The sequence below is a fragment of the Equus quagga genome, chromosome 17 (genome assembly GCF_021613505.1).
Source record: "Equus quagga isolate Etosha38 chromosome 17, UCLA_HA_Equagga_1.0, whole genome shotgun sequence".
NCBI lineage: Eukaryota > Metazoa > Chordata > Mammalia > Perissodactyla > Equidae > Equus > Equus quagga.
This window is the reverse complement of record NC_060283.1, coordinates 351,925-376,932: the sequence shown is the minus strand read 5'-3', so window position 1 is coordinate 376,932 and position 25,008 is coordinate 351,925. Positions and strand designations below refer to the sequence as shown.

The 25,008-nt window shown below is 62.9% G+C and overlaps 1 protein-coding gene across 1 annotated transcript; it reads right to left on the bottom strand.

Annotated features, from left to right (window-relative positions):
• Positions 1–7,440: 7,440 nt before the first annotated feature.
• Positions 7,441–24,971, bottom strand: DUSP8 (dual specificity phosphatase 8). The gene is made up of 7 exons (XM_046644664.1): positions 24,876–24,971; positions 18,835–19,174; positions 17,048–17,186; positions 12,379–12,545; positions 11,663–11,822; positions 11,329–11,452; positions 7,441–11,056 (listed from the first exon to the last, which is right to left on the bottom strand). The coding sequence occupies exons 2-7, from the start codon at positions 19,063–19,065 to the stop codon at positions 10,003–10,005; spliced, it is 1,875 nt and encodes a 624-aa protein (XP_046500620.1). The 5' UTR covers positions 19,066–19,174; positions 24,876–24,971; the 3' UTR covers positions 7,441–10,002.
• Positions 24,972–25,008: the final 37 nt, after the last annotated feature.

Below are 25,008 nucleotides of genomic sequence, written 5' to 3'. Positions count from 1 at the left end.
TATGGCCTGGATTGTGTCCTGACCACCAGGACCTCAGAAGGTGACCTTACTTGGAAATAGGGCCTGTGCAGATGTAATCAGTTAAGATGAGGTCACTAGGGTGGGCCCTAATCCAGTATCACTGGTGTCCTTATAAAAAGAGGAGATCTTGACACAGACACGCACACAGGGAGAATGCCATGTGACATGCAGGCAGAGATGGGGCCTCCCAGTGCCAGGCCCTGCTGGGCAGTGGGGGGCAGAGGCAGACCCCTGACAAGGGGGACAAGTGCATATGTCCGCTCAGCAGTGAGGGGTTTGATTGAGGCCCTGTCCCTAGGACTGGGGGAGCCCAGTGAGGAGCATGGTGTACATGGGCAGACCAGGGGAGGGCAGCTTCCAGGAGGAGAAAGGGACCCCGCAGGAGGAGGGCAGTGGAGGACAGGTGAATGGAGAGAGGCTGGAGGCTGGAGGCCTGGAGGTTGGGGTAACCGTCCAAGTAGGAGGTGCAGAGGTGGGTGGGAGGGTCAAGAACAGGCAGCCCTTACTGGAGGGGCAGCCGGGCAGGTGAGGTGGGGGTACGGGTGTGTGGGGGAAGGGGGAGGATTTGGAGGTGTTGAGATGAGATGCCAGCTGGGCTAGACACAGGTGGCACCAGCACCTTGGCATTTCTGAGTCTGAGGATCAAGGATGAAGCTGGCTGGAGACACACCTGGGGCAGTTGACTCCCTTTGAGTGTCCCTGAAGCCGTGGATGTGGCTGACCTTCCTGTGAGGCCAGGAGGCCCAGAGCAGGTGGAGGCTGCAGGCAGTTGAAGCTACAGACGGGCTGAGGGAGGGCGGGTGGGGGCCGCGGGGCTGGAGACCACTGAAGACCCGAACCCCCCGGGCACGCCGCCTCCCAGCCTTCAGGGCCCAGATAGACGGACCGTGCGCGCCTGGCGGCTCCGGCCCGCGGCTGGCTGCCCCCTCCAGGCGCGGACAGCAGATGGCGCTCCCGGGCTGCTCCCGGCCTCCGGGCTCCGGGACCGCGCGGTCGGTAGCCGGCGAGCCCAGGTCGGAGCCCGAGGCCGGCGAGGAGGGCAGACGGCGGCCCCGGGCCCGGCAGGCCGACTCTGGAGGGGCGCCCGCCCGGCCCGACGCGGCAGGTGTTTGCCCACCTGGGGCCAGGCCGGGGGTGGGGGGCGCGCGATGCCCCCGGCTCCGGGCCGGGCCTGCGAGGGCGCGCGGAGGGACGGGCGCCCAGACCAGCGGCGCTTTGAGGACGAAGGGCGTCCGGCAGGGCGCGGCCTTCCCTTCCCGGCGTGAGCTCATCGCGGCCGCGCGGCGCGCCCACCGCGCCCAGCCTCCCTCGGAGTGTGGGGGAACCCGGCTGCGCGCGCGGGGGGCGCGGCTTGTGGGCTCTTGGGGGGCGGTGGGCAGAGTGTGATGGGTCCAGAGGCCAGCTGCTCCCGCCCAGCCGCGATACTGGGGGCGCCCCTACACCTGGACTGACATCACCGCCCAGCCGGGTAGCCCTGCCCAGCCGGTGGGACCGATCCGCCTTCCCCCGCTGGTCCTCGGCCTGCGGGTGGGGCGGGGCGGGGCGCGGCTGCCAACCACCTGGGGGTAGAGATGAGGGCCCCGAGCGTCCCCTCCCCCGCCCGCCCTACTGCCCTGAATCCTGCCCCTCCTGGAGTTTCCTGTTAGGGCTGACTCACCGGGAAGGGCCTTATCAGCCGAGCCCGCCATCCCCTAGTTCTTTATCGGCCCTCACACCTGCCGCCCAGCCGCCAGCCCTCAGGCTCCCCTCCCCACGGCTGACCCCCAGCGGCGGGCACCTGGGTGGGGGAACCTCAGAGAGAGTGAGGTCCTCAGGTGGGAACCCTGTCTGAAATCACTGGGGGTGGGGGGGCTCAGGGAGGAGGCCCTGGGGTTCTCTTTTTTATCTCTAAGCCCACAGCCAGTGGCATGGCCCAGCCCCACGGTGGGGGCTCAGTCCTGCAGACCTGTGGCTGCCCAGTGTTGGCCTAGGTTCCCAGAGCCCCAGGTAAGTGGGCAGGAGGAGAGAGAAGAACTTGAGCAGAAAGTCCACAGGTTCTCAGGCTCCCGGCCCCCAGGACCTCCCATAGGCTGTCCTTGGGCAGGAGGGCAGTGCCTCCAAGCTGGGAGGTTCCAGAAGATGATGCAGGTGAAGCCACAGAGCGGAGCTCCTTCCTGCCAGGGTGGGTCAGGCCTAGTTTCCACTGACACCCCTCCCTGAGGAGAGTGTGAGGGTGTGGGAGGGGTCTCCAGAGCCAGGGGTTCCACCAGGGAGCGGGAGAGGAAACAGAGGCACAGAGTCTCCTTTCAGCTGGTCCTGGGAGGCATCAGGAGGGCGTGGGAGCTGAGGTGGGCAGCTGTGGTGGGCACAGGTCCTCATCCTGTCCCTCACAGCCCCCCACCCCAGTCACCCCTCTGGCAGCAGGCCGGCAGAGTTCCTAACTTCACCTCGCTTCCCCAAGAGTTTCCAGGTGCAAACACCTCACTGGACAGGTGGGTGGAGCGAGGCCTCTGGAATGGAGCATTGTTTCCCTCCTCTGGTGTCCGATGCTTGATGCTCAGGCCCTTTTCCCCTTCTAGCCCCCTCCTACCCTCTCCCTTTCCCCCACTTCTATTTCAAGCTCTCCTTGGCTATTTATAGCCATGTCCGGCAGTTGCATCAGGACAGTCTGACTTTTGTGGCCCCGATGCCAATGGTGCCACCCCCATCCTGCCCATTCGCCAGCCCGGCAGGGTCCCGGGCAGCTGCCCCAGGTGTGTGTGCATGAGGGAGCGAGCACAGGCTGGGGCTGGGTTCCCCTAGAGAAGCCGAAGGAGCATCTGTGCTGGGGGGACCGGGAGACCCAGGACCTCGAATGAGGCTTCATTCAAGCCAGGGAGGGGGTAATTCTGTTCCCAGAATTCCCCTGCTGGGCTGCCCTAAGGAAAGGCCTTCGCTGCTCTGGTCTCACATTTGGTCTTTGCAAAGAGATGGAGAGCCTTGGGGGCTGCTCAACTGCTGCACCCCAGACCTCCTCCACATTCCGGAATGAAGGCCCCCCACCCCCAATTGTGAACCTCCTCTGGCCCCATCCCACTTCAGGGAGTCCCACCCTTCACTCCCTGAGACCATCCACCTTCCAGCTCCTCCTTCGGAATTCCCAGGACGGGGACATCTGAAGGCTTGCTCTGTTCTGAAAGGCTGGAGGCGGGGGAGCCCCCCAGGCACAAAGGCCTGCCCCCCCCCCGCACCCCCCCCACCCCGCTTCACCCTGCCCTGGGCCCGCGTGTTTGGGGGAGGCAGGGGAGGGAGCAGGTTTATCTTTCCCCAAGCCCACTAGGACTCGCTCTGGGAACTGGCCCCCCATCTCAGCCTCACTGCCTCCTGCCTGACCAAGGCCAGCTCTGGTCCCGTCCTCAGCAGGAACAGCTCTCTTCTTTCCCTGACCCCTCCTCCTTCATAAAGCCATCATCACATCATCAGGGCCTGGCCACTCCTTCATGAATGACCCCACATCTGGAGACCCCCATCCCCAGGGCAGAAGCAGGTGCTGAGCCTTCCTTTCCAGTCTGGACCCTGTCCCTGTCAAAAAGGATGCGATTCCTCTGGGGTGTTGGCTCCTCCAGCCGTGCCACCTGGGAGGGATGACTGCACCTCCCCAGGTGTCCGTCCTAGCTCCACAGGCACCCCGAGGAGTCAGCCCCTCACCCACCTGTCTGATGGGTGCCTAGCCCTCTGTGCCGCTTCCTGGGAGAATTTCCATTCCGCAGACTCTCAGAGGCTCCAGGATGTCTCCTCCATGGCAGAGGGCCCCTCCCTGCTCAGGACCCCATGCTTTTCTGTAGAACAGATTAAACTCCTCCACCGGCCTGCCATTCACAGCTGCACAGAGCCGCAGCCCCTTGGGCCTTCCCTTGGCCAGAGGTGGTCACCTCCTGCAGGGCCCTTTCTCTCTCTGTGGCCCTGGCTGCAATGCCCCCTCTCTGTACACGTGCCCCACCTTCTCCAAAGACAGCCTGCTGCAGGGGCCAACCTCCCCCTCCCCAAGTCTTCCTGAGGACGAGCCCTCTTCCCTCTTGCCCTGCTCTGAGCTCCTTCGGGTCTGCGCCTCAGAAGCACTTCGATGAATCCTTCCACAGAAGCAGGGTCTGAGCTGGAAGGGGCCTGAAGCCCCACTGAGGCTGGCCCCGCCCGGGATACTTCCAGGGATGGCTCAGCCTGAGATCAGGGAACTGAATCTAACTCCAGCTCTGCCCTGACTCTCTGGTGGATTCCCCTCCTTGGGCTGTGGAGAGGGTTGAACTCAGTCTCAGGGGGTGTCCAGCTCTGAGACTGTTAGTCTGTAGTTTACTCATTGAACATTCACTGGGCGCCTTCTGTAAGCAAGAACCGGGTGCCTGCCTACAGTCCCGTGGGAGGATGGAGGTGAGCACACATCATAGGGCAGACAGAAGTGCACTGTGTAATACAGTGTTACTACTCATCTGCCTTCTTTCCTTCCTCCCATCTATACATCCATCCACCTCCTATCCACCCAACCACCTACCAGTCTGTCCGTCTACCCACTCATCCACCCATCCATCTGCCCACCCAACTATCCACCCCCTATCTATTCATCCACCCACCCACCCATCCTCTCATTTACTCATCTGTCCATCCATCTACCCACCCACCCTCACATCCATCCATCCATCCACCCCCGTTGTGTAAGTGCCTAATGATTAGCTTTTTTGATTATAATGTAAGTGCCTGACATTAAGCTTTGATTGCTGAGGCAATTTCAAAGACATCATCTTGGGCCTGCCTGGTGGTGTAGTGGTTAAGTTCTGCATGCTTAGCTTCCGTGGCCCAGGTTTGCAGGTTCGGATCCCAGGTGTGGAACTACGCTACTCGTCAGCTATGCTATGGTGGCAACCCACATACAAAATAGAGGAAGATGAGCATAGATGTTAGCTCATAGCACATCTTCCTCAGCAAAAAAAATAAATAAAGACCAATCTATATGACAAGATAACCTATTTAAGATATTAACCTATTAAAAAAAAAGATATCATCTCAAATAAACATATTTCCAGCTACACCCCTCAAGTTCCCCTTTCAGGAAGCCCTGGGTGACCTAGATAACTGACCCCTCTGTGACCCCATGTTTTCATTCCTGCTCCTCAATTCGTGTTCTTATGTTTTAAATTCACCAATAAAGAGTGAACCTACAAAACCCTAGCTGCCCCCACCAGACCCCAATAAAGGCAGAGTCCAGGTCTACACTCTGTCTCTCTACCAGCAACTTTGCTGCGTGGCCCCACCAGGGCCGCGAATCCTCCAGGACCTGTGAGTCATAAACCTCATCTTTTCAAAGTTCCCTGATGGTTATTGCTGAGGTGTGTCCTGCAATCATAAGAACCACAAGGTCGGGTCCAGCCACAGGGAAGCCACAGGAGTGCAGGCCCAGGTAAGGCTCCAGAAATCCCTAACAACGGCATCGTTATCGATAGGCTGAGAGACCCACCCCAAACCACCCTTGCCCACCCAACTATCCACCCTTCTGAGGCCCATCCATGCCAATGCTCTTGGCTAGGGGCTGGGGAGACACAGAGGTGGATGCAGGGGCACCCAGTGTTCAGGAGATGAGGTGTGACGGGCACAGTGTGCTGGCAGAGAGTGAGCGGAGGCCAGCCCACCAGGGTCAAGTCCTGCCTCACTGCCTGTCTTGCACAGCCTGTGGGCGAGTTGAACCCAGGGGCCTGGTCGACTTGGTAAATGGCATTGCCACCCCCATTCTGAGGCTTACACTGGCCCCCAGGGTCCTGAGGTAGCCACCCCCTCTTGCAGCTGCAGGTGCTCCCGGGCATTAAGGGCGGGGGGAGCACCACGTGCTGCCTGAGACAGCCATCAGCTTTTTTCCAGTCCTTGGTTTTATTGACTCCAAGGGGCTGCCAGAGTTATAAATAGATGTTCTTGAGCTAAAAATAGCCTTGCTGGAGTGACAGCCCTTGCTTCTAGCTCTCAGCCTCTTTGAGGACTCAAGGATGCAGGACTCAAGGACCGCCCTCCTCCCGCAGCCGGCAGAAGGGCTGACCTGCCTCCTACCCTTTCCCCCGCTTCCTTCCTCCTCCTGCCGAGCCTCCTGGAACACACACACACTGCACACACTGGTGTGTTCATACAAGCACTCACACACACCCACATTCACACACACACACCCACATGTGTTCTCACACATGCAGTGTGCTCACATACCCACATATGCTCACACATATGTGCTCACACATGCAGGTGTGCTCATATACATGCACATGTGCTCACACACCATGTGCTCACACACGCACATGCACTCACACCCATCCACATATGCTCACACATGCATGTGCACTCACATAACACACACACAGAGACCTGTCCCATGTCCCTGGTTTGGGCCACCTGCCTGTTTGGAAAGTGAGAAGGGTCCATAGGATAAAGCCGCCAATCCTCCAGGAAGTTCAGACTCCGCAAAGCCTCGCACTGCTTTGTGCAGAGGACCACCAGGCCGAGGGCACAGCTCCGATGGGGGGCCGCCTGGACACTGGGAGATGAGAAATGCCCGGAAAACACCTACTGTGGGGCCTGGCACATGGTGAGCACTCAGCATGTAGGAGCCGTGGTTACACTAACAGCCAGGTAAACCCTGGAGTGACCCAGAGGAGGCACGTCTAAGAATGTGTCCCACGAGAGCATCACACGGTGCTCAGAGCTGTGACTCTGATTGCACACGGTGGTGGGGGGGGGAATGAAGCTCGGCTCCACAGGGGGGCGGTGGGGGTGGGCACAAAGGCTGCACCACACTGTGGAGTACCCTCAGTGGGGAGGGAGGCTGCCTCCAGGGAGCGGAGCCCAGTGTCTGGGGACAGGGTGGCGGATACAATACTTCCCACCAGACGCCCTGTGTGCCTTCGGTCCTCGCACCACGTGCACACATCACTTCAGGAAATAACTTAATATTTAACAAGCTAGTTGCAGACCCTCTACATAGCTGGATCCCCCTTTCTGTTAAAAAGGAAAAGCTACTGTGTGGTATGTGCAACGCTTGTCCACATGTGCACACGTGCACACATGGAGGTCTGCGGCGGGCAGTGAACCATTCCCAGCGGTCACTCCTGGGCAGTGGGGTGCAGGGGAGTTCAGGGGCAAAACAGAGTTTTTATTTTACATAGCTCTAAGTTAAGTTTTCACCAGCACGTAACAAGAAGTGTGCTCTACGTTCTGGGTGCAGCTGAGGGCCTGTGCTCTGCCTCTGTCCTTCCTGGGCCCTCCTCCAGCGCTGCTCCTGACCCTGCGGCACCTGCCCTCTGGGCTTGGGGCAGTGTGACTTAATACCCAGGCCCAATACCCCAGCCTCCTGGCCTCAGGGAGCCTCCAGAACCGCCCCCCACCCTCCACCCCAACCACCACCAGCCCAAAGAAAGAGGCAGCCAGAGGCTCAGAGAAAACATCCATCTTAGGATTTATTACAACACATTGTTTCCAAATACAAAAGAGGGGTCAGGACAGGGAGCAGAAGGTGTGGCGGCGCTGGGGGAGGTTCTGAGGCCGGGTGGTGGGCGGCCCAGTCCAGAGAGACTGGGAGTCCCATAGGGGACCTGCCATCTCTCCTCCGCTGGACTTTCCAGCAAATAATAGGAGGAGGCTGGGTCCATTCTGGGGTGACCCCCATGCCAGGGCACTGGGCCGGGCGGGAGGGGTGGGAGGAACGGGAGAGACTGGAGAGGGCTGGGGCCCAGCCCCTCCCCGCCTCGGACAGTGGGTGGAAGTGACCAGGGAGGGGCTTGTGCCCCATGCCTGGTCCCCAGCACAGGAGGGGGCGCAGCCGAGACAGGACCCTCTTCCCGTCACAGCTGCTCACTTTGGGGTGACCAGTGCCTCAAGAGCAAGAGCCCCCACACGCCCCAGGACAGAAGCCACAAGAGACGCTGCAGCCCTGGAGAAAGGGGGAAGGGAGGGAAGGACAGGGGGCCATAGGACCTGCCTCCAGAGTTTTGGGGCCCAACCAGTGGCCCCAGACCACTGTCTCCTGGACAGCACGGGGTTGGGGTGCGGAGGCGGGGACCAGTGCATCCTCCACACCCAGGGTCACCTCAGAAACCCAACGCGATAGACAGACAGGAGGCAAATTTACATAATCAATAATAATAATAATAATTAACCAATAATAATAAATACTTAAACCTCTAATCCATAGATTGCAAATACAACAATGATAGCTTATTTTCTCGGGGAACGGGGTGGGGACAGAGGGCACAGGAACAGGACTTTTGCTTAAAGGAGGGATGACAGGGACAGAGCGCTGGGGGTCAAAAGAAGAACAAATAGAAAAACAGCCAGAGGGCCAGCCGGGGGTGGGGAGGGGCAGCTGGGGGGCCAGGCACCTCCCCCACCCCTGCCTCAGGACTCAATCCTGTCCGGGCACCCCTCCTGCCAAGCCCCTGGCCTCTTCCCCAGGTGACCGGCCCCCACTCCCAGACTCTAGGACATCTGGAAGGTCGGGGACATCTACTCCTGCCCCCACGAGCCTTGGGTCCCAATGACCCAATAGGGTGTGAGGTGGGGGCAGGTGGGGCTTTTCTGCTGCCCTCACTCCCAGGCTGGCCCACCTGGGCTAAAAAGCCACCTGGGGGTGGGGCCTGGCATGTCACCTTGAAGACACTGGGGAGACTTCAGAGGGGAGAGCTCCCAGGGAAGGGGAGCACAGGGGGTTCCTCTCCTCCGAGGCCCCAGTGGCAGTGTGGGGCAGATGTGGGGGACACCTCCTGCATCTGCTCGTGTCAGGGGTCTTATCTGCCTAGAGATCCCCCTCCCAAAGCTAAAGACCCTCACTCTCTCGAAGCATAAGGGTCTGACCAGGGCTTAACTGCCCCCTCCTTCTGCAAGGCAGCCACCCTTCATAGAGGCCCCTCAACCTGCAGGAACAAACCAGAACTCCAGATCTGGCCTGGGGCCTGGGGCCTGGGGCTGGGTTGGGGGAAGAGCCCAGAACAAAGACCAGAAATGCATCTGCCCACCGACCCACTGGCAGGCCCTGCTTCTCCCACAGGTCACCGCCCAGGGACCAAGCTCTCTCTTCCTATTGTTTCCCGCCCCCCCCCCCCCCGGCAGGTGGCACTAGGGGGCACCGGCAATGTGGAGGAGAGGGCAGCAGGCCCTCTGAGCAGCCTTACTGAGCCCATGAAACCAGCCCCTGGCTCAGGCAGGAGTGGGGGACATCCCACCTCCTTCCCTGTGGTGGGGACGCATTATCATCTGACACTCCAAAACTCCCCCTCACTGAGCCCCTCCGCTGTTCTGTACTGCAGCAGCCCCTCTGAACAGCCTGTGTCAGCCCAATGCCCGTCAACACCTGCCAGGCAACAGCCTTTGGGGACGGGCAGTGGGGGTGCCCTCCTCGGCACCAAGACTTGGCACCTCCAGCTGGCAGGGGGCTGACAGTGCCTCCCAGGCCCCACCCCAGCTCCTGGGGACACCTCCCCCCACCTATGGCTTTGGTGCAGAGCCCAGAAAGGAGCTGAGCAGAAGGGAGAGTGAGGAGAGGAGCTGAGGGTGGGGGGAGGGAGGTTCGGCGGCTCAGTTTGTGGCAAAGTTTTTTTTTTTCCTTTTTTCCCCTTTTTCTTATGTAAAAAGTGCTCGAAAGCTCGGCAACCTCTTTGCAAGGGTCAGCAGTGTTTCCTGGGGGAGGGGGGCGGGGAGGGGACCCCAGGCCTGGCACCTCAGCTTGGGGCTGAAGGTGGCCTCATATTGCTTAGAAACGTGTGTTTCAGTTTAAATACCAGACAGTAAAAATAGAGCTCCGAGGGCCGCCCGCACTGTTGCCAAATCATTGCCAGAATGAACAGCTTAAATAAATAAAAAATCGAAATATTTACTTCTCGATAAAAATCGCAGTAAAACCATTTACCTTTCTCTGCATTATATATAATATATATTTATAGTGGGCCCAGCTGCTGGTAGCCGAGCGGGGACCGAGCGACGCGGAGCGCTGCGTCCCGGCCGCCGTCAGGACACCTCGATGACCTCCACGCTGCCCGAGAAGCTGGCCTGCTTGCCCAGGGCGGCCAGCTCCTCGCCGCGCGCGCGCCCCTCCACCATGCCCTCCTCGAACTCCATCTGGCAGCTTCGGCGCTTGAACTGCGTCTCCGGGGCCGGCTCGTCGGGCCAGCCGGTCCGCGCGTCCCGGGACTCGGCCCTCGCCGCCTCCCGCCGCCGCAGGTCGCCGCCACCCACGGCCTGCGCGCCCGCCCGGCCGAAGGGCGCAAACCGCGCGCCGCCCGCGCCCTGCGCGCCCTCGGGGCTGAAGCACCAGGGCCCGTCGGGCGACGGCGTGCCCGGGGAGTCGAGCGGCGGCGCCCAGCCCCCGGGGCTGGCCGGCTGGCCGGGGCCGGGCAGCCCGGGCGCCGACAGGGCCGACAGGCCGTGCCGCGGAGTCTGCCGGGCGGCGTCGCCGAAGTTCAGGCCGAGGCCGTGCGCAGGGGAGCGCGCTGGGGAGCCGGCTGGAGGCCGGGGCCTCCGGCGGAGCCGCGGGCGCGCCTCGGGCGCCATGTCCGGGCTGTCGGGGCCCGGCGAGGGCAGGCCCAGCGTGCCCCCCGACGGGCTGTCCAGCTTACAGAGCTTGGGGGCCTCACCGGGGTCGGGGGGCCCGGGGTCGTCGGGCCGCCGGCTCGGGGCGTAGGCCGACTTGATGTCCAGCGAGAAGGAGCGCTTGAGGCGGTTGGTGTCCTGGAGGCGGTCGGAGGAGAGGTGCAGGCCGCGCAGGCCCTGCTGTAGCGCGCTGGTGGCGGGGGCCGCGGGGGGCGCGGGGGGCTCCCCGGCGCTGGGCGCGCCCTCCTTGGCTGCGCTGGCCGCTGCGCTCCCGGTGGCAGCGCTCTCTGAGGTAGGTGGTGGCGGCGGCGGCAGAAGGGCCGCGGGGCCGGGCAGGGGCGCGGGAATCCCGGGGTGTGGCGCCCCGTCGCCCTGCAGGGCCGCCAGCAGCTTCAGGCTGCGCTCGTACTCCAGCAGCTGGCCCAGGAAGTTGAAGTTTGGCGAAATGGACGGGCGCCGGTCCTTCACGAACCTGGGGGAGGGGCAGCTCCATCTGACGGGGCTTCCTCTGGCCAGGCAACTGGAGACTGCCCCCTGCCCCCTCTGCCCATTCTTGGGGACGCTTGCTGACAGGAAGACCAGAGTGGGCTGGGACTGGGCTCAGGCTTCCCCCTCCCCTGCAGGGCAGCCCAAGTCAAGGGGCCCTGACCAAACTGCTGGCCACTCTGTTGCTAGTAGGTGGGGAGGGGAGGGGGCGCTGTTTGCAGGCACTGGCTGCTGGGCTGGGGAGGGAAGGGGGGCTACCTGTAGGCGTCGTCCGAGGACATGCCCATGGTCTTCATGATGTAAGCGATGGCGATGGTGGCAGAGCGGGAGATGCCGGCCAGACAGTGGACAATGACTTGGCAGCTGGACAGCTTGGCTTTATCTGGGGGCAGGGGGCCAGTGGGGACCAGGTGAGGGCTGGGACAGCACAGCCGTTCCCACACCAGGTCGGGAGCCTGCCCTCCCCACTGCCAACAATCCCAGCTACTTGTCAGGGCTGAGCACCTGCAAGGACAGCTTCCCCCTGCCTCCTCCAAGCCATCCTCTCCGGAGGACCCCGCCCCTCCCGGAACGGGGCAAGGGGGCGCCTCACCGATGAACTCGATGGACTTGTCCAGCCAGGGCAGCAGCCTCTCACAGTAGCTGTCGCTGACGGGGATGCGCAGGAAGCGGCTCTCGCAGATGAAGTCCGGCTTGGGGCAGGAGTTGCTGGCGTTGAGGACATAGCTTATCCCGTTTTGGGTCATCAGGTCCTGGAGGGATGGGAGGACGGGCTGGAAGGGGGTGCAGCTGCGGAGGATTTTAAATCCAGGGATGCTCTCCAGGTGAGGGCCTGCGTCCTGCAGCCTCAGCATTTGTGCAAGCCGGAGGACCTCCAGTACTGGGGATGCGGGATGCTGGCACCTCGGCGAGGCCCGCCCACAGCCAGCATGCGGGAGGCTCCCAGGAATTCCACCGAAGGCTGCCTGGGCGGGGCCTATACCCTCTTCCCTCATCACCATTTTTAAAACACGGGATTCTTTTAGCGCTGGCCAGGGGCCCAGTGACATCAGCAGTCTGGCATGTGGGCTCCACCACCGGAGAGGCAGGGAGCTGCTTCTCCACCCAGCCCTGCCGGGCCCTTCCCAAGCCCTGCTCTGTCCTGGCAGGGCCCCCTTGGGTCCTCCTGTGCCCCCAACCCAAGCTTCTCCCACACGTGTGCTCCTCCGGCCGGTGGGCCTTCAGCTGCCGCCTCCCCTGAGAGCAGACCAGGAGCTGCTCTGAGCTCCTGCCTCCTCCCCCTCCGGCAGAGCCCAGCTGCGCACACACCTTGTTCAGGACATCCTTCTGAGAGCCCAGGTAGAGGTGAGGCAGGATGCGGGTCAGGCCCACACTGGGCACAGGCAAGCAGGGCTGGGAGAGGCTCATGGGCAGCAGGGCGGCAGGCTTGCCCTCACAGAGGCCGGGGAAGCAGGACGAGAAAGTGGCGAAGCCCCCTGCAAAAGGAGGAGTTGGGGAGACGCACGTCAGGGGGCCGGGCCGGCTGGGGCAGGAGAGCAAGCCCAGGGTGCCTGACAACCACCACCACGTCTCGGCTGCCCGACCCTGCTCGATCCCACGCCAGCCTCTGCCCTGAGCCCCTTCTCTCAGCGCTGCGTGCTGGAGTGCTGCTGTCACCACGGTGGGGCGCGTGCTGTGCACATTTACAGCCGGCCCCTACGCCCACATTCCTCCTCAGGCTAATTAGGGGCTGGCCCACTGAGGACGCCGCTGTGATGCCCGTAAATATGGGGTCAGGGTGGCTGGACAACGCGGCACACACAGGGCCTGGGCAGGGGTGGGCTCAGAGGCCACAGGGGTCTTCCTGTTTAGGGTCTGGATTGCCAACCCCTCCATACCCTTGGAGTGGCCTGGGGCCCGGCCGGGCCTTCCTGCCTCTCCCCCCTGGGCTGATGCAATCTCTCCCTGCCTGCAGTTGGCTAGGAGCCCCAGGCCAGGCTTGGGTGCCAGGCCCAGGAGGCAAGGGCTTCAGAGGCACCCTCCCCCCGCCGCCGCCGGGCATGACATCACCACTGGAATTGGCACAGCCTGCTGAGGCCTCTGCACTCCTGTTACAGCTCCACTCCACCCAGCAGACCGACAGAGCAAAGGCTGGGCTGGGAACTGGGAACCCTGGGGACAGGAGCACACAGGGCATGCAGCAGGCACGTGGCTGGCATGTGTTCCGCCTCCTTCCCGCACATGTGAGCCCTGGGCCTCAGTTGGTGGGAGGAGCCCCTCCACTGGCTGGAAGGACCAGAGTGGGACCCCCAGTACATGTGATTCAGTGAGGGAGCATCATGCCTCTGGCCTCAGTTTCCTTGTCCCGCATGCCACATGGCATTGCTGTGAGGCTTGCAAAAAATGACCGAGAGGATGCACTGAGGGTGGCCCTGCCCACATGCGGCCTGGCTAGGGGACCGCTGGGGACCGCTGACTCGGACCTGCACTGGGCAGTGCCTGGTAGCCACCTGCTCTCGGTGGGGTGAGGTGAGGCTGCCCGGCGGCGCCCTGGGACTGACCACTTCTGGGGACACAGCCCCAGGGCACATTCCCGGTCCCGAGCCCAGCAGGCTGCCGTTTCCAGCTCAGTGGACCCATTCATCACTTGACACAGCTAGGCCAAGGCCTGCCCTAGCCCACTGGAGGAGGCGGGGTCTCAGGCCCTGGAACCCCCAGTGGTCCCTCGGCCCACTGGTCTGCAGAAGCAGATGGTGCCAGAGACCTAGCTGATTCCTAAGGGCAGGGATACCTGGTGGCCTCAGCCTCACCCCTGGCCCAGCTCAGTGGCTGGTTTGTACGAACCCCCAACCAAGATGCCTGTGTGTGAGCTCCCTGTACCCCCCAGTGAAGGCTTGATGTTGGGGGGCCGTGGCAGTGGGGACCTCCTGGCTGGGGTAGTGGAGAAGGGGTGCCTTTCTCAGGAACCTGCTTGTTGGACAGGGAGAAGCAAGTGACATCAGCAGCAATGATGCCACAGCTTGCAGGTTCCTGTGAGAGGAGGCGGAGCTGGGCACTGGGGGTCGGACCCGCTCAGTCCAGGACCAGGGGACTCCAGATGTCCCTGCTGGAGGACAGACCCCCCGGGAGGGGCAGGGCCACGCCGTCCCTCCACAGACCCTCCTGTGTGCAGGTTTCCCTTACTCTCCGCCCGCTCTCTTGGGGCCTGGCCATGGGGTGGGGGGTGGGGGGGATTCCACAGGGCTGCCCCAGGCTCTGGGGAGCAGTGACAAGGGAGGGACACCAGGGACCAAATCAGTGGCAGTAGGCCTGGACCCTCTAGGCATCCCCGAGGGCACCTTCCATCAGGAGGGACAGCCTGCCCCCCACTAACCCCGCTCCTCCGTTTCACGAGTCATGGAGGGCCAGGGAGGGCACAAGCAGCTCCCTGCCCTTCACAATGGAATCCACGACTCGCACAAAAGCACGTGCCCCTGACGCATGCTGACCATGGGCACTCCCAGCCCAGCTACTGCCCCCACCCCCTGGCAGCCACAGTCACGTAGCCCCACAGCCCCTACTGCCCGTCCGGCTCCCTGTGTCCTGGCGGGGCCCCCACCCACCCTGCAAGCTGGAGCCGCTCCTGCCACCACAGTCTCGGGCCAGGGTCCGAGGGCAGCGCATGCAAGGGGCGGGGCTGCAGGGTCCCCAGGGTCCCTGGGGGCCCACCCTTCCCGATGCCGAGACACCACCAGCCTGCATTCCGCAGATGCACAGGGAGGCAGTGGCTCCCCAGTGAGGTCGGCCCGCCGCTTAAAGGGCCAGGCTCCCTTTCCCATCCCCGCCCCCGCTGAACATCACCAGCCAGTAGGTGGAGGGTGGGGTGGAGTAGGCACAGCAGCCAGTTTTAGGACCCCAGAGCCCTGTGCCCACCACCCTCTCCTGCTTCCCGCAAACCCCCCCTCATGGAGAGGGATCTCCCTTCTCTCCGCCCTGCCGTCCTCATATCCCACCCCACCTCGTGCTGGCCCCTCAGCCCCATCCACAGAGGTGTCGCCCAGTGCCTTCTGGCTGCTGCTGAGCCCCCTCCTCTGTGCTGGTGATCCCCAAAAGTCACTTCCCCTTTCTGGGTGGGTAGCCCCATCCCCAGCCTTGCCTTCCCCCCTCACCAGCTCAGGAGCTTTGCCTGCCCCAGGAGTGGGGCTGTGGGCAATGCCAGGAGGCTGTCCCCAAGTCTGGGTCCTGATTTGATGTCACTATGAGCCCTCCTCACAATACAAGGGGTCAGGACTTCTTCCTGGTTTGGTCCTTGGAGAAGCGGGGCAAATACTCTAACCTTGCAGAGTGGGGCAGCTCAGAGGGCTCAGCCAGCCGGGTGGGGCACAGCCAGGTCCCAGGTGCGTCCTCTGGGGGCATCTGAGCCAGGCCTGCCCTCTGAGTGCTGGGTACAGGCCTCAGCCTCCCAGAGACAGGCCTTTCCAAGGCAGCCTGGGGGCAGGGACGGTGCTGCTCTGGGACCCTCAGACTCCGAGGATGGCCTGGTGGTTCCCGCTCTTGGCCAGGGCACATGCACACACACATGCATACACGCACACATGCACACACGCTGGGGTTCCCAGATGGGCCCTGGAGGATTTCTGTTCTGTCCTGTTAGAAGCCCAGAGCTTCTGTCTTCTCCCCACCCTCTCAGCCCCTAAACTGAACCCAGGGGGCGGTGGTTAAATCAAAGTCTGCAATTCTGCAGCTTCTGGTTCCCAGAGTTCACACATATGCACACAAATCCCACATCTGACCTAGACAAGTGTGGGACCACCAGAAGCAGGAGACTCACACACACACACACACACAGGCAGATGCTGACCACTAGACTCCTAGAGACACGCACAGATCCAGATGGGCAGAGCGCTTTACCAGCACCCAGACACATGAGTCGAGGCAGCAGGCACACTGCACACGACGCTGACCCACCACCAGGCGCTCCAGGGCTGTGCCCCTTGGCACCTCCTCCCAGAGGTGGGCTAAGCTTCCCCACTAAAGCTGCATCAGGCCCTGCCAGCAGCCTCTCCCACAGGCTGTGCTGACTGTCCGTGGTCCTGCTGTGCCAGTGCAGGGCCCAGCCTGGGGCCATCGACCACCCACCATGCGTGTGCACAGGAGCTGCTCAGGGCAGCTACACAGAATGAACAGGAGTGTCCCATCGGCTGTGTGATGGTGGAGGTGGTACCATCTCCAGCCCTCCACACCCTCCGCTCACCAGCCACAGCCCCTGGCACGCAGAGGCAGGAGGGCCCACACAGGCCCCAGACCTGGGCGAGGAGCGTGCACATCCCTGGGATAGGCCAGCGCCACACGGCCCTGGAACCTGGGCCACCTCTGCGAGTTGGACTCTACAGAAGTGCGTCAGCCACTGCCTCCGGGAGGAAGGAGTCAGCAGGAACCACAGTGCAGCCTGTGTGCGTGTGTGTGCGTGCGCGAGCGCAGGTATGGGGTGCCGGCCAGGCTGCTTTTGGGGAACGGGAAGCCCTGCGGGGACCTCTGCTGGCCCCCAGGCAGCAGTCACCATTAAGAAGGCTGTCACTAGGCCAGCTGTGCTCAGGTGCAGCATTCAGGGACCTCCCCTTGTGGGGCCAGTTCTGGTTTAGACTGGGGTTTCGTGATGGTGGGATGGATAGCGAGCTGGGGCAGCGGGGTGGGGGCAGCTTCCAAGGCAGAGCCGTATCTTTGCCTAGATCCCCCCGCAACAGGCGAATGCTGGGGGTCCCTCTGTCCACCTCTTCACCTGCTAGAGGTGGGGGCAGGCCCGTGTTGGAGGGGGTCCTCAAGTGTGGAGGCCCAGGGGAGGGGATGGTGGAGCCCTGAGAACTCCAGAGCTCTGAGACCCCCAGTGCCCCAGCAGACACTGGTCTCCAGGCTCAGGGAGGAGAGCAGGGGTGGATCCAGAACCCTGACTCCTCAGGCACCCCCCGAAGCTGACAGCGGGGGGAGAGAGTGCCCTGCAGCCCCCGGCCTCGGAGCTCACCTGTGAGGATGGCCACGCTGTCGAAGCAGCCGTCCAGCTTGCTGAGCAGGATGGAGAGGAAGCTGTCTGCAGCCAGCACACTGGCGTCCCGTGTGCTCTGGTCATAGACCACCACGTCCTGTGGTTCCGCGGCCTCCACCTGGGGGCCGTGAGGGCAGAGGTCAGGGCACTGCTGGGCACCTGCTGGATGCCCCCATCCCCTGCTGTCGCCTACCGCTGCTGGTCAGGTGATGGGAGGGAGAGGCTACTGCCACTTAGCTGCCTCTAGGGGAGGGCAGGGACCAGCCACATGCCTCACTGCTCACACCTGGACAGGTGCAATCGCCCACAGCCAGTGAGGCAGGCCGTTGGAGCAGGCAGGGACAGTGGACACTTGTCCCCTATGCAGCCACACATTCACACGAGGGAAGGAGACGGACACTCATGGGCATCCACCATGGGCCCATGCAGAGGAGATGCGGGTGAACATAAAGGCATTCCTCAGGACGCATGCGCAGGTGCCCACAGTGACAGGCGTGCACCGACACAGCCTGTGCTGGCTCCCACGGTGGCCGGCCGAGACAAAGGGAAACACACCCGTCCTCAGGGTCCCTGGGAGGCACATTTGGAGGATTTTGAAGGCAGGGTGCTAGCTCTCCTTCCCTCCCCAGCCAGCGATGGGGTGGCTGAGGGCTGCAGCAAGAGCCCCCCTAGTTCCGGCAGAACTGGGGTTCCACCTGCCCTACCCCCCAGTGCCGCCTTGGGGCCAGATGTGGAGCAGCTTTAGCTCCTGAGCAGCTGATGCCCCCGCCCCTAGCGCACTCAGCCTTTAAGCCAGCTGAGCCGCCAGCCCCGGCCGATGATGTCACCAGCAGCCAATGGGATCGCGCTTTGACCAGGAGTCCTCGCTGGGGGCGATTAATCACCGGATTCCCCTCTTTGGAGGCTGCGGGGAGCCAGTTCTGCCCTTGGGGTGGGGGACTCCTGACAAGCAGCCGTCCCACCTGGGTCCTCTCACATCCTAACTGTACACGGGGAAGGGCCTGTGACCAAGCCCCTCTCACAGCCTTGGGGCTGCCCCTCATGTCCCCCCACACTCCACATTGGAGGTGCCACCGCCTTCCCAGGTCATTGGCTCCGCGGCCCCTCCCCAGTGCTGGACTTGATGCTCCTGGAAATAGAGACAGGATTGTCCACTGTGGTGACCCAAGACGTTCTTGGGGGGCCACAGCGAGAATCCTGGGTCACTTGAGACTCCAGGGGGGAAAGAACTGTGGCTTCTCCACGTGAGCTCTGTGGTCACCCCTCCTGTCCTCTTCTGAGTCCTTGGCGATCAGAGTGTGCGCTGGGCCTGGCTGCCTCCCCGCCACTGCCCTCTGCTGTCTGCATCCCCACCCCGGGCCCCAGTGCATGGTCATACCTTGCTCATCCCTTCAGCACCCCTCTCTTAGTCCCGTCTCCTGTGTGGGGAGACCTCCCTGTGGGGGCTGAGTGAGGACCTGACAGGGTCAGCAGGCTCTGGGAGGTGACCTGTGTCTGGGGAGACGGGTGTCAGTGCAGGGCCTCCCTGGGGAGCATCCACGCAGCCCTGAGAGGGAAGCTCAGGAGAGAGGGCTGGGGAGGGGCCGAGGTGTAGACTGGCACAGAACTTTCTGATCCAGGAGCCCAGTTTGGGTTTGGGTTTGAGGGCAGAGAGAGGGGAGGCTGACCACAGCCAGGGCCCTGGGTCACCTGGCTGAGGGGCTCAGCTCCTGACTCTGGAGGTGACGGGAGCCCCAGGGACGGGTGCAGGGGCAGCGGCCGAGTACCTGGCTGCGCACGGCCGGCTGGATGAGCTCAGCAATGGTCACTTTGCCCTGCTGCAGCCGCCGCTTCACCAGCTTGGAGCAGCAGATGTTGACAGAGCTGAGCACGTGCCAGCTGTTGTACTCCACGAAGGAGCGGCTGTCGATGACCAGCGGCCCCCCGGGCCCACCCCGCAGCAGGCTGGCCAGCTTCTTGGCATCCATCACCTTCCGAGGGAGCCGGTCCCCGGCCATGGTGGGGCAGTGGGCGGTGGGGAGGGGGCGATCCCCAAAGCGAGCAGTGGCTGCTCCGATGGCCCGGGCTGTGGACTAGCGTTCAGAGTGACTGGGCATAGTGCCAGACCTGCAGGGAGAGGCAGACGGTCAGCAGCGCCGCAGGCCCCCAGGGTGGGCACCTGGCCAGCTCCCCAGGTGGGCCGACCTCAGAGGAACAGGAGGTGGGAACCGAGGGCACCAGAACGTTTGAGCCTGACATGCGCCTATGGGGCCCTGCCTCCCGCGGGTGGATGGACATCCCCTCTGGCTCTTCTATGAAATGAGGCCCCTAACATCTGAGGTGAGCCAGCTGGAATCTGACACATGCAGCTGGAAGGTCCCGTCCTGCCCTGCACTGTCCAAATCACGGTGCCAGCAAGGACGCGGCAAGGCAAAGGGAAGTGTCTCAGGGCTTGCACCGGGCTGGAGAGGCAGGACAAGGTCTGAAGCTCCCTCCTCTGGGCCCGGTCCAGGGACCCTCACTCATTCCAGAACACTCCATTCCGCCCCATGGCTTCTGTCATCCCATCTCTTGGGTGCAGACCTCTCCATTCTCTGGCTTCCACATCTTCTGGATCCCCAGGACCCCTGGCAAGGCAGGGATCCAGAACATGCCCTTTGCCCTCCTCGCCCTGGCACATCCTTCCTCTCTGACCCCACACAGCTCAATCACTCCATAAGCCGATAATCTGGACCGGGCAGATGGGGAGGGGGTCGGGCTGCCTGCACAAGTTGACGGGCTCCCGGAGCAGGGTGGCCAGGCACTGGAGGGGGCTCAGGAGTGGAGGGGGCTCCTCTGCCACCATCGGGTGCGCAGGCCTGCTGCACAAAGGATCAGCGCTGATGTCTGTTTCCTGTGTGGTGTGTCACACACCCACAGAATGGGGTGGCCGTACACCAGGGTGCTCCAGGCACCGCAGAGGCTTAGGGCCTGAGGGTAGCTTCTAGGGGCTGGCAGAGCCCAGGATGGGGCGTGGTAGGGGGCACCTGAGGATGAAAGTCAATGCGGGTGACCCGTATCTAGGACCTCAGGGGGGCTGGGACCCTCGGCATGCCTCCAGGGGTCCTCGGGCTGAGGAGTGCATGGAGAGAGTAGCATGTGGGTAGGGACATGGGGTCTCCAGAGCCCTGGGTAGAAGCCCCCTCCTGCAGGTTCAGTGCCAAGCCTCTGCCACCCCGCACCCCACCTGCCAGATGCCGTCTCCCCTGTCACCTGCCAGGACTGGGCTTTCTCGAGGCCAACCCAAGCTTTACAGCCCCCCAGGAGGCATGCCACATCAGGGTGACGAGTTTGCTTTAGAGATGGGGAAACTGAGGCTCAAGGAAGGGGTGGGACCAACCCAAGGTCACACCAAGGAGACTGAACAGAACCCAAGGCCTCTAACAGCTGCCACTCAGTCAGGGTCTTCCCTCCACCACATCCCCACCCAGCTTGGGGTGGGGAGGCTGGGAGACAAGTGTACCCCCAGGGTCCACAGAGAGGGGACCTCCTCAGCAAGCCCCCAACCTGCAGCAGCAGAGGGCATGGGGGTGAGGCAGCCTGGGAACACTCGTCACGTTTTAAACAGCCATGAGGACACTGGGGACAATGGCAGCAGCTACCACCCTTTCTGGACCACCCCCTGAGTGAGCTCCTGGGCTAGGGGTGATGGTGCAGTTCACAGAGAAGCGAGAGGAAGGTGCGGATGGTGTCCACCTGAGGCGGGCAGCCTTGGGCCAAGCTGGCACCAAGGGAAGTCAGGGTGTGGGGCCTGGGGATCCCATTCACAGACACCTGCTCCCAGGCTGGTGCTTGGGGCTCCTTCAATGTGGAGGCAAGGCCTGGGGGTGCAGTTGGCCCTTAGACATGGGACCAAGAGCCCAGCTCAGAGGGCCAGGACCCTGGGAGGGAGGGACACAGTGGGGTGGGGGCATTGCGGCCCAGAGGGTCCTGCCCCTCGTTTCAGTGTCTTCATCAGTTATGTGGGGCGGATTATCTCCCACCTAAAACAACAGAAGCCAAACAGCACTTGAGCGCAGGGATGAGGGCAGGGGCTGGAGAGAGGTCTTCCCCCAGCCAGCAGCCGCCCAGTGCACACACTGCCCTTTGGTCCTTAAACTGCCTGGGGAGGAGCCCGGGCGTGGAGGGACGCCCACTCCACAGACGTGAGTCGAGGCTGGAGGAAGAGCAGGGAGGCAGGGAGGCAGCTCGGGCTGAGAGGGCCAGTGAGGAGGCGAGGGGAGACCCAGAGGGGAGGGAGGGGGCAGAACAAGCCGGCAGCAGACCTGAAGGCAGGGGAGGGAGGGTGGGAGCTGGGGGGGGTGCGGGGTGGGGCACCCAGGACCGGTACCTGGTCCCAGTCCCCGCCTGCCAGTGGAGCCTGTGCTCAGCGCTATTAAGCGCTAGAGTATTGTTATTTGCAGCCGAGGGGGACTCATTAGCAAGTTAGCACCTCCGTTGTCGCCATGGCAACAGCAGAGGTGCCAGGCAACGCTGCTCCTGTGGCAGCAGCCACGGTGCAGGCTGGCTCTGCAGAGCCACAGGCTCCTCCTCACTGCTCCCACCCCCTTCCCACCCCTGCAGGTGCCCAGAAGCTGGGGCCTGGGATGACCTAGGCCCCCACAAGGCCCCAGCCAGCGGGGTAGATGGATGCCTCCAGGCCCCTCCCCTCTCTGCTCCACCTGGTCCTAACCTTCCTCAATGTCGGGCACCACATGTACAGGCTCCCACCCCTTGGAGGCCTTCTCCAAATGGTCAAGTTCTGGCCAGAGCCCCTCCTGTGGGAGACCTCTTGCACTGAGCTGACCTCCTGAGAGCACATCCTCACCCACAGGGCCTCCTTGGACCAAAAGCTCCTGGGGGCAGACCCCTTGCCTCCTGAACATGCTAGGGATCGGGACCCAGAGCTGTGTAGTGGTGGAGAAGCTCAGAACAGATCAGTCGGGCTAGAACAGGCAGGGTGGACACAAAGGAAACAGACATTGTTGGGTCTTGGGCTTCCCTGCTTTCAGGGACCTACCCCATCTCAGCCTAGATCCCACTCCTAGGGACAGCACCTACTACCTACATTCAGGAGCCTGGGTGCAAGTGGGAGGAGGCAAGCCCCATACATCTCTATCCATCAAAGGGCTTTGAGCCAAGGAGACAGCAGTTCCTGGTCCGAAGGCAGAAGGAGGCTCCCCCTCACCCTGGTTAGGTGCAGCCCAGGTGGCCACAGGCAGCCACCCTTCCCCAGGAGGCCAGGTCCACAACACAGCATGGCCCCTGTGCTGAGTGCATGCTGCTGTGCATGCTGGGACAGGCCCCTTTGCATGCTGACCACACAGAGGCCTGGTGCTCACTCCTTTCCCACATCCACTCCTCCCTTCCCCATGTGCAGTTATTCACACACAAACGTGTATGCACATAGATGTGGTCACTGGATGCACCCATCCTCACCCTCTGCATGCCAAATCCCCCCAAATCCCAGGATTCCCGAACCCTAGGTGCCAGCTCCAGGACCTCCTCACGCCGTTGCCTCCCAGGGCCTCCACGAGGCACGTGTGTGTCCCTGAGCACATGCATGGCCAGAAAACTCCCAATTGCCGGCACCCTCACCACAGTACCTTCTGCTTAGCATTTGGGGATGGGGAACTCACTACCTCCAGAGACAGCGGTCAGGACCATCAGCCACGGGAGGGGACTGTGGCTCTCACTGAGTGTGTCCCCAGCTGGAGCAGTGCCTAGCAGACTCTAAGGAAGAGCTGGCAGTTAGGGACCCAAAAGGCTGGAAAGTCCAGCTCACTGTGACCCAAGGCACAGCTGGAGGCAGACACTGCCACACTATGAGGCCAGGAGAGAGACGGGTAGGGGTGACCTCCAGGAGTCCAGGGGCCTGAGTGCTCATCCCAGGTCAGCCCACTTTACTCTCATCAGAGACCCCCAAATGCTCTGGCCCCTGCTCCCTGCTCAGCTCCCTGGAGTGAGTGGGATAGAACCCAAGCTGGCCTACACTGACCCCTGGCTGGACCAATGGTAAAGCCAGGCAGAGCCACCCAGCTGGGGAGGCCATGGGCCCTGACCCCTCAGTTCCCAGGGGTCTGGGCTGAGCCTAGGGTGGGAAGGATTGGCCTAGGGGTCCTTGAAAGGGCAGCTCAGAATGCTACAAATCTAGGTTTCCTTCATTCCTGCCGTGGTGTGTTCCAGCCCCACTGATCTGCAGGACTTCTATGGGTCACTGTCCCCGAAGCTACACACTCGGACCAGCCCAGGGCATCTACTGGTCACTGCCCCAAGCAGTCCAGGCAGAGGGTGCCTCGGCCCATGCAGTCCTGGTGGTCAGCCTGATCCACGCCTCTCTTGCTGTGGTCTGGCCCCTTCCTCCCCTTTCTCTATGAGCTGCACTTCCAGGGATGCAGCCAGGACACCCTCGGGCTTTCCCCGACCCCAGCCCATGGCTCCTCGGCCCTCTGTCCAGTTGAGGCTTCTGGGTCCCGAGGTCAAGCTCAGCCCAAGAGGATGATCGGGGGAAGGGTCCTGGAGCAAAGGACGACTTCAAGCATCCTTCTGCATCTCTGTGCGTGGAGCTCTGCTCCCAGAGGCAGCCTCTGGGGCCCAGGAGCCTTCCTGAGGGCTGAGGGCAGTAGGGACCAGAACCTGCCCAGCAACTCTCCCAGGTCCCTAGGCTGACTGCAGCAGGAGTTATTTCAGTCAGACTTCAAGATGAACTCCCAGCTCCGGTCACATGATCTGCCCATCCTTGGCGGGTGCTAATTAACCATTTGAGGCGCGAACGCGCGGGACATCTATCCTCCCTGAGCTGGGGTGGATGGGGGGGCTGGATGCTACATTCATTTCCTGGGCTGCCCTGGGAGCAAGAAGGTCTGAGGGAGGCCACCGGGACTGTGCAGACCCTCAGACCTCCCAGATCCCCAGGGCCAGGGGGCAGAGAGCAGAAAGAGAACATTGCTCTCCTGGCCTGCAACTGCTCCCTCCCTACACACACACCTGCACAAGAACGCTGTAGACACCACACTAGATCCTGCCACCTCTCCTCCACCCCACGGAGTGCCCCCCACCCCATCACTGCAGCACCAGACCCCCAGCTCCCCCAGCAGAAGCCACTACATGTGCGCAGCAGGAAGTCAGAAGGCAAATTCTCCCAGAAGGGATGACCTGGTGGGCGCTGGGCCCATTGTTGCCCCCTCCCCTCCAGGGCAGATCATTAGGTACCCCTCCACCCCCAGGTGGGCAGAGAGGCCGAGGGAGGCTGGTTGCACTCAGCCTGGCAGTGCCAGCCCCTCCCCCAGCACCCGCGGCTGCCTCTGCGGCAGGCTGGCTGGCGGACGGTCTTTATTCCGCAGAGGCCAGCTGAGCACCCAGAGGTGGGGGTGCCCGCGGCGGCCCAGCCAGACAGGGGAGATGGATCTGCAGTCCCTCCCCACCAGACACGGAATGAGCCCTTTCCTGAGCCTCCCACAGGCCAAAGGCCCTCCGCTCCCTTGGCCAAGGCCTCCGCATCTCCCCGCCCGGCCCGGGGCTGGGACGACCTTCTCCAATTCTGGGCCCCAACGGGGAACCGTCCGGGGCGTCTGGGGCTCGCGCAGAAGGCTCGGACAGGTCCCCGCTGGATCTCAAACGGCCCTCCTGGGTCCTTAATTCATGCCCCTCCCCCACCAAAATGAGAAGGAATTGCAGGAGAAAGGCGGCCAAGCGGCGGCCAGGTGTGGGCAGGGCTGGGGTCCGCGGGGCGCTGCGGGAGGCGGGGGAAGGCTGCCCGGCTCGGTGCGGGGCGACCCTGCGAGCCGGGCTGGGGGCTGGGGCCGCTCACCCCCGGGCCGCCTCCTCCTCCCGGGCGCCCGCCGGGCGCAGTCCCCCGACCGCTCTCGACGAGGCGCCCCCTGGGCCGGCCGTGCGCACGGGCTCCGCGCCGGGCACCCCTCCCGCCGCGCCCCGCTCACCTC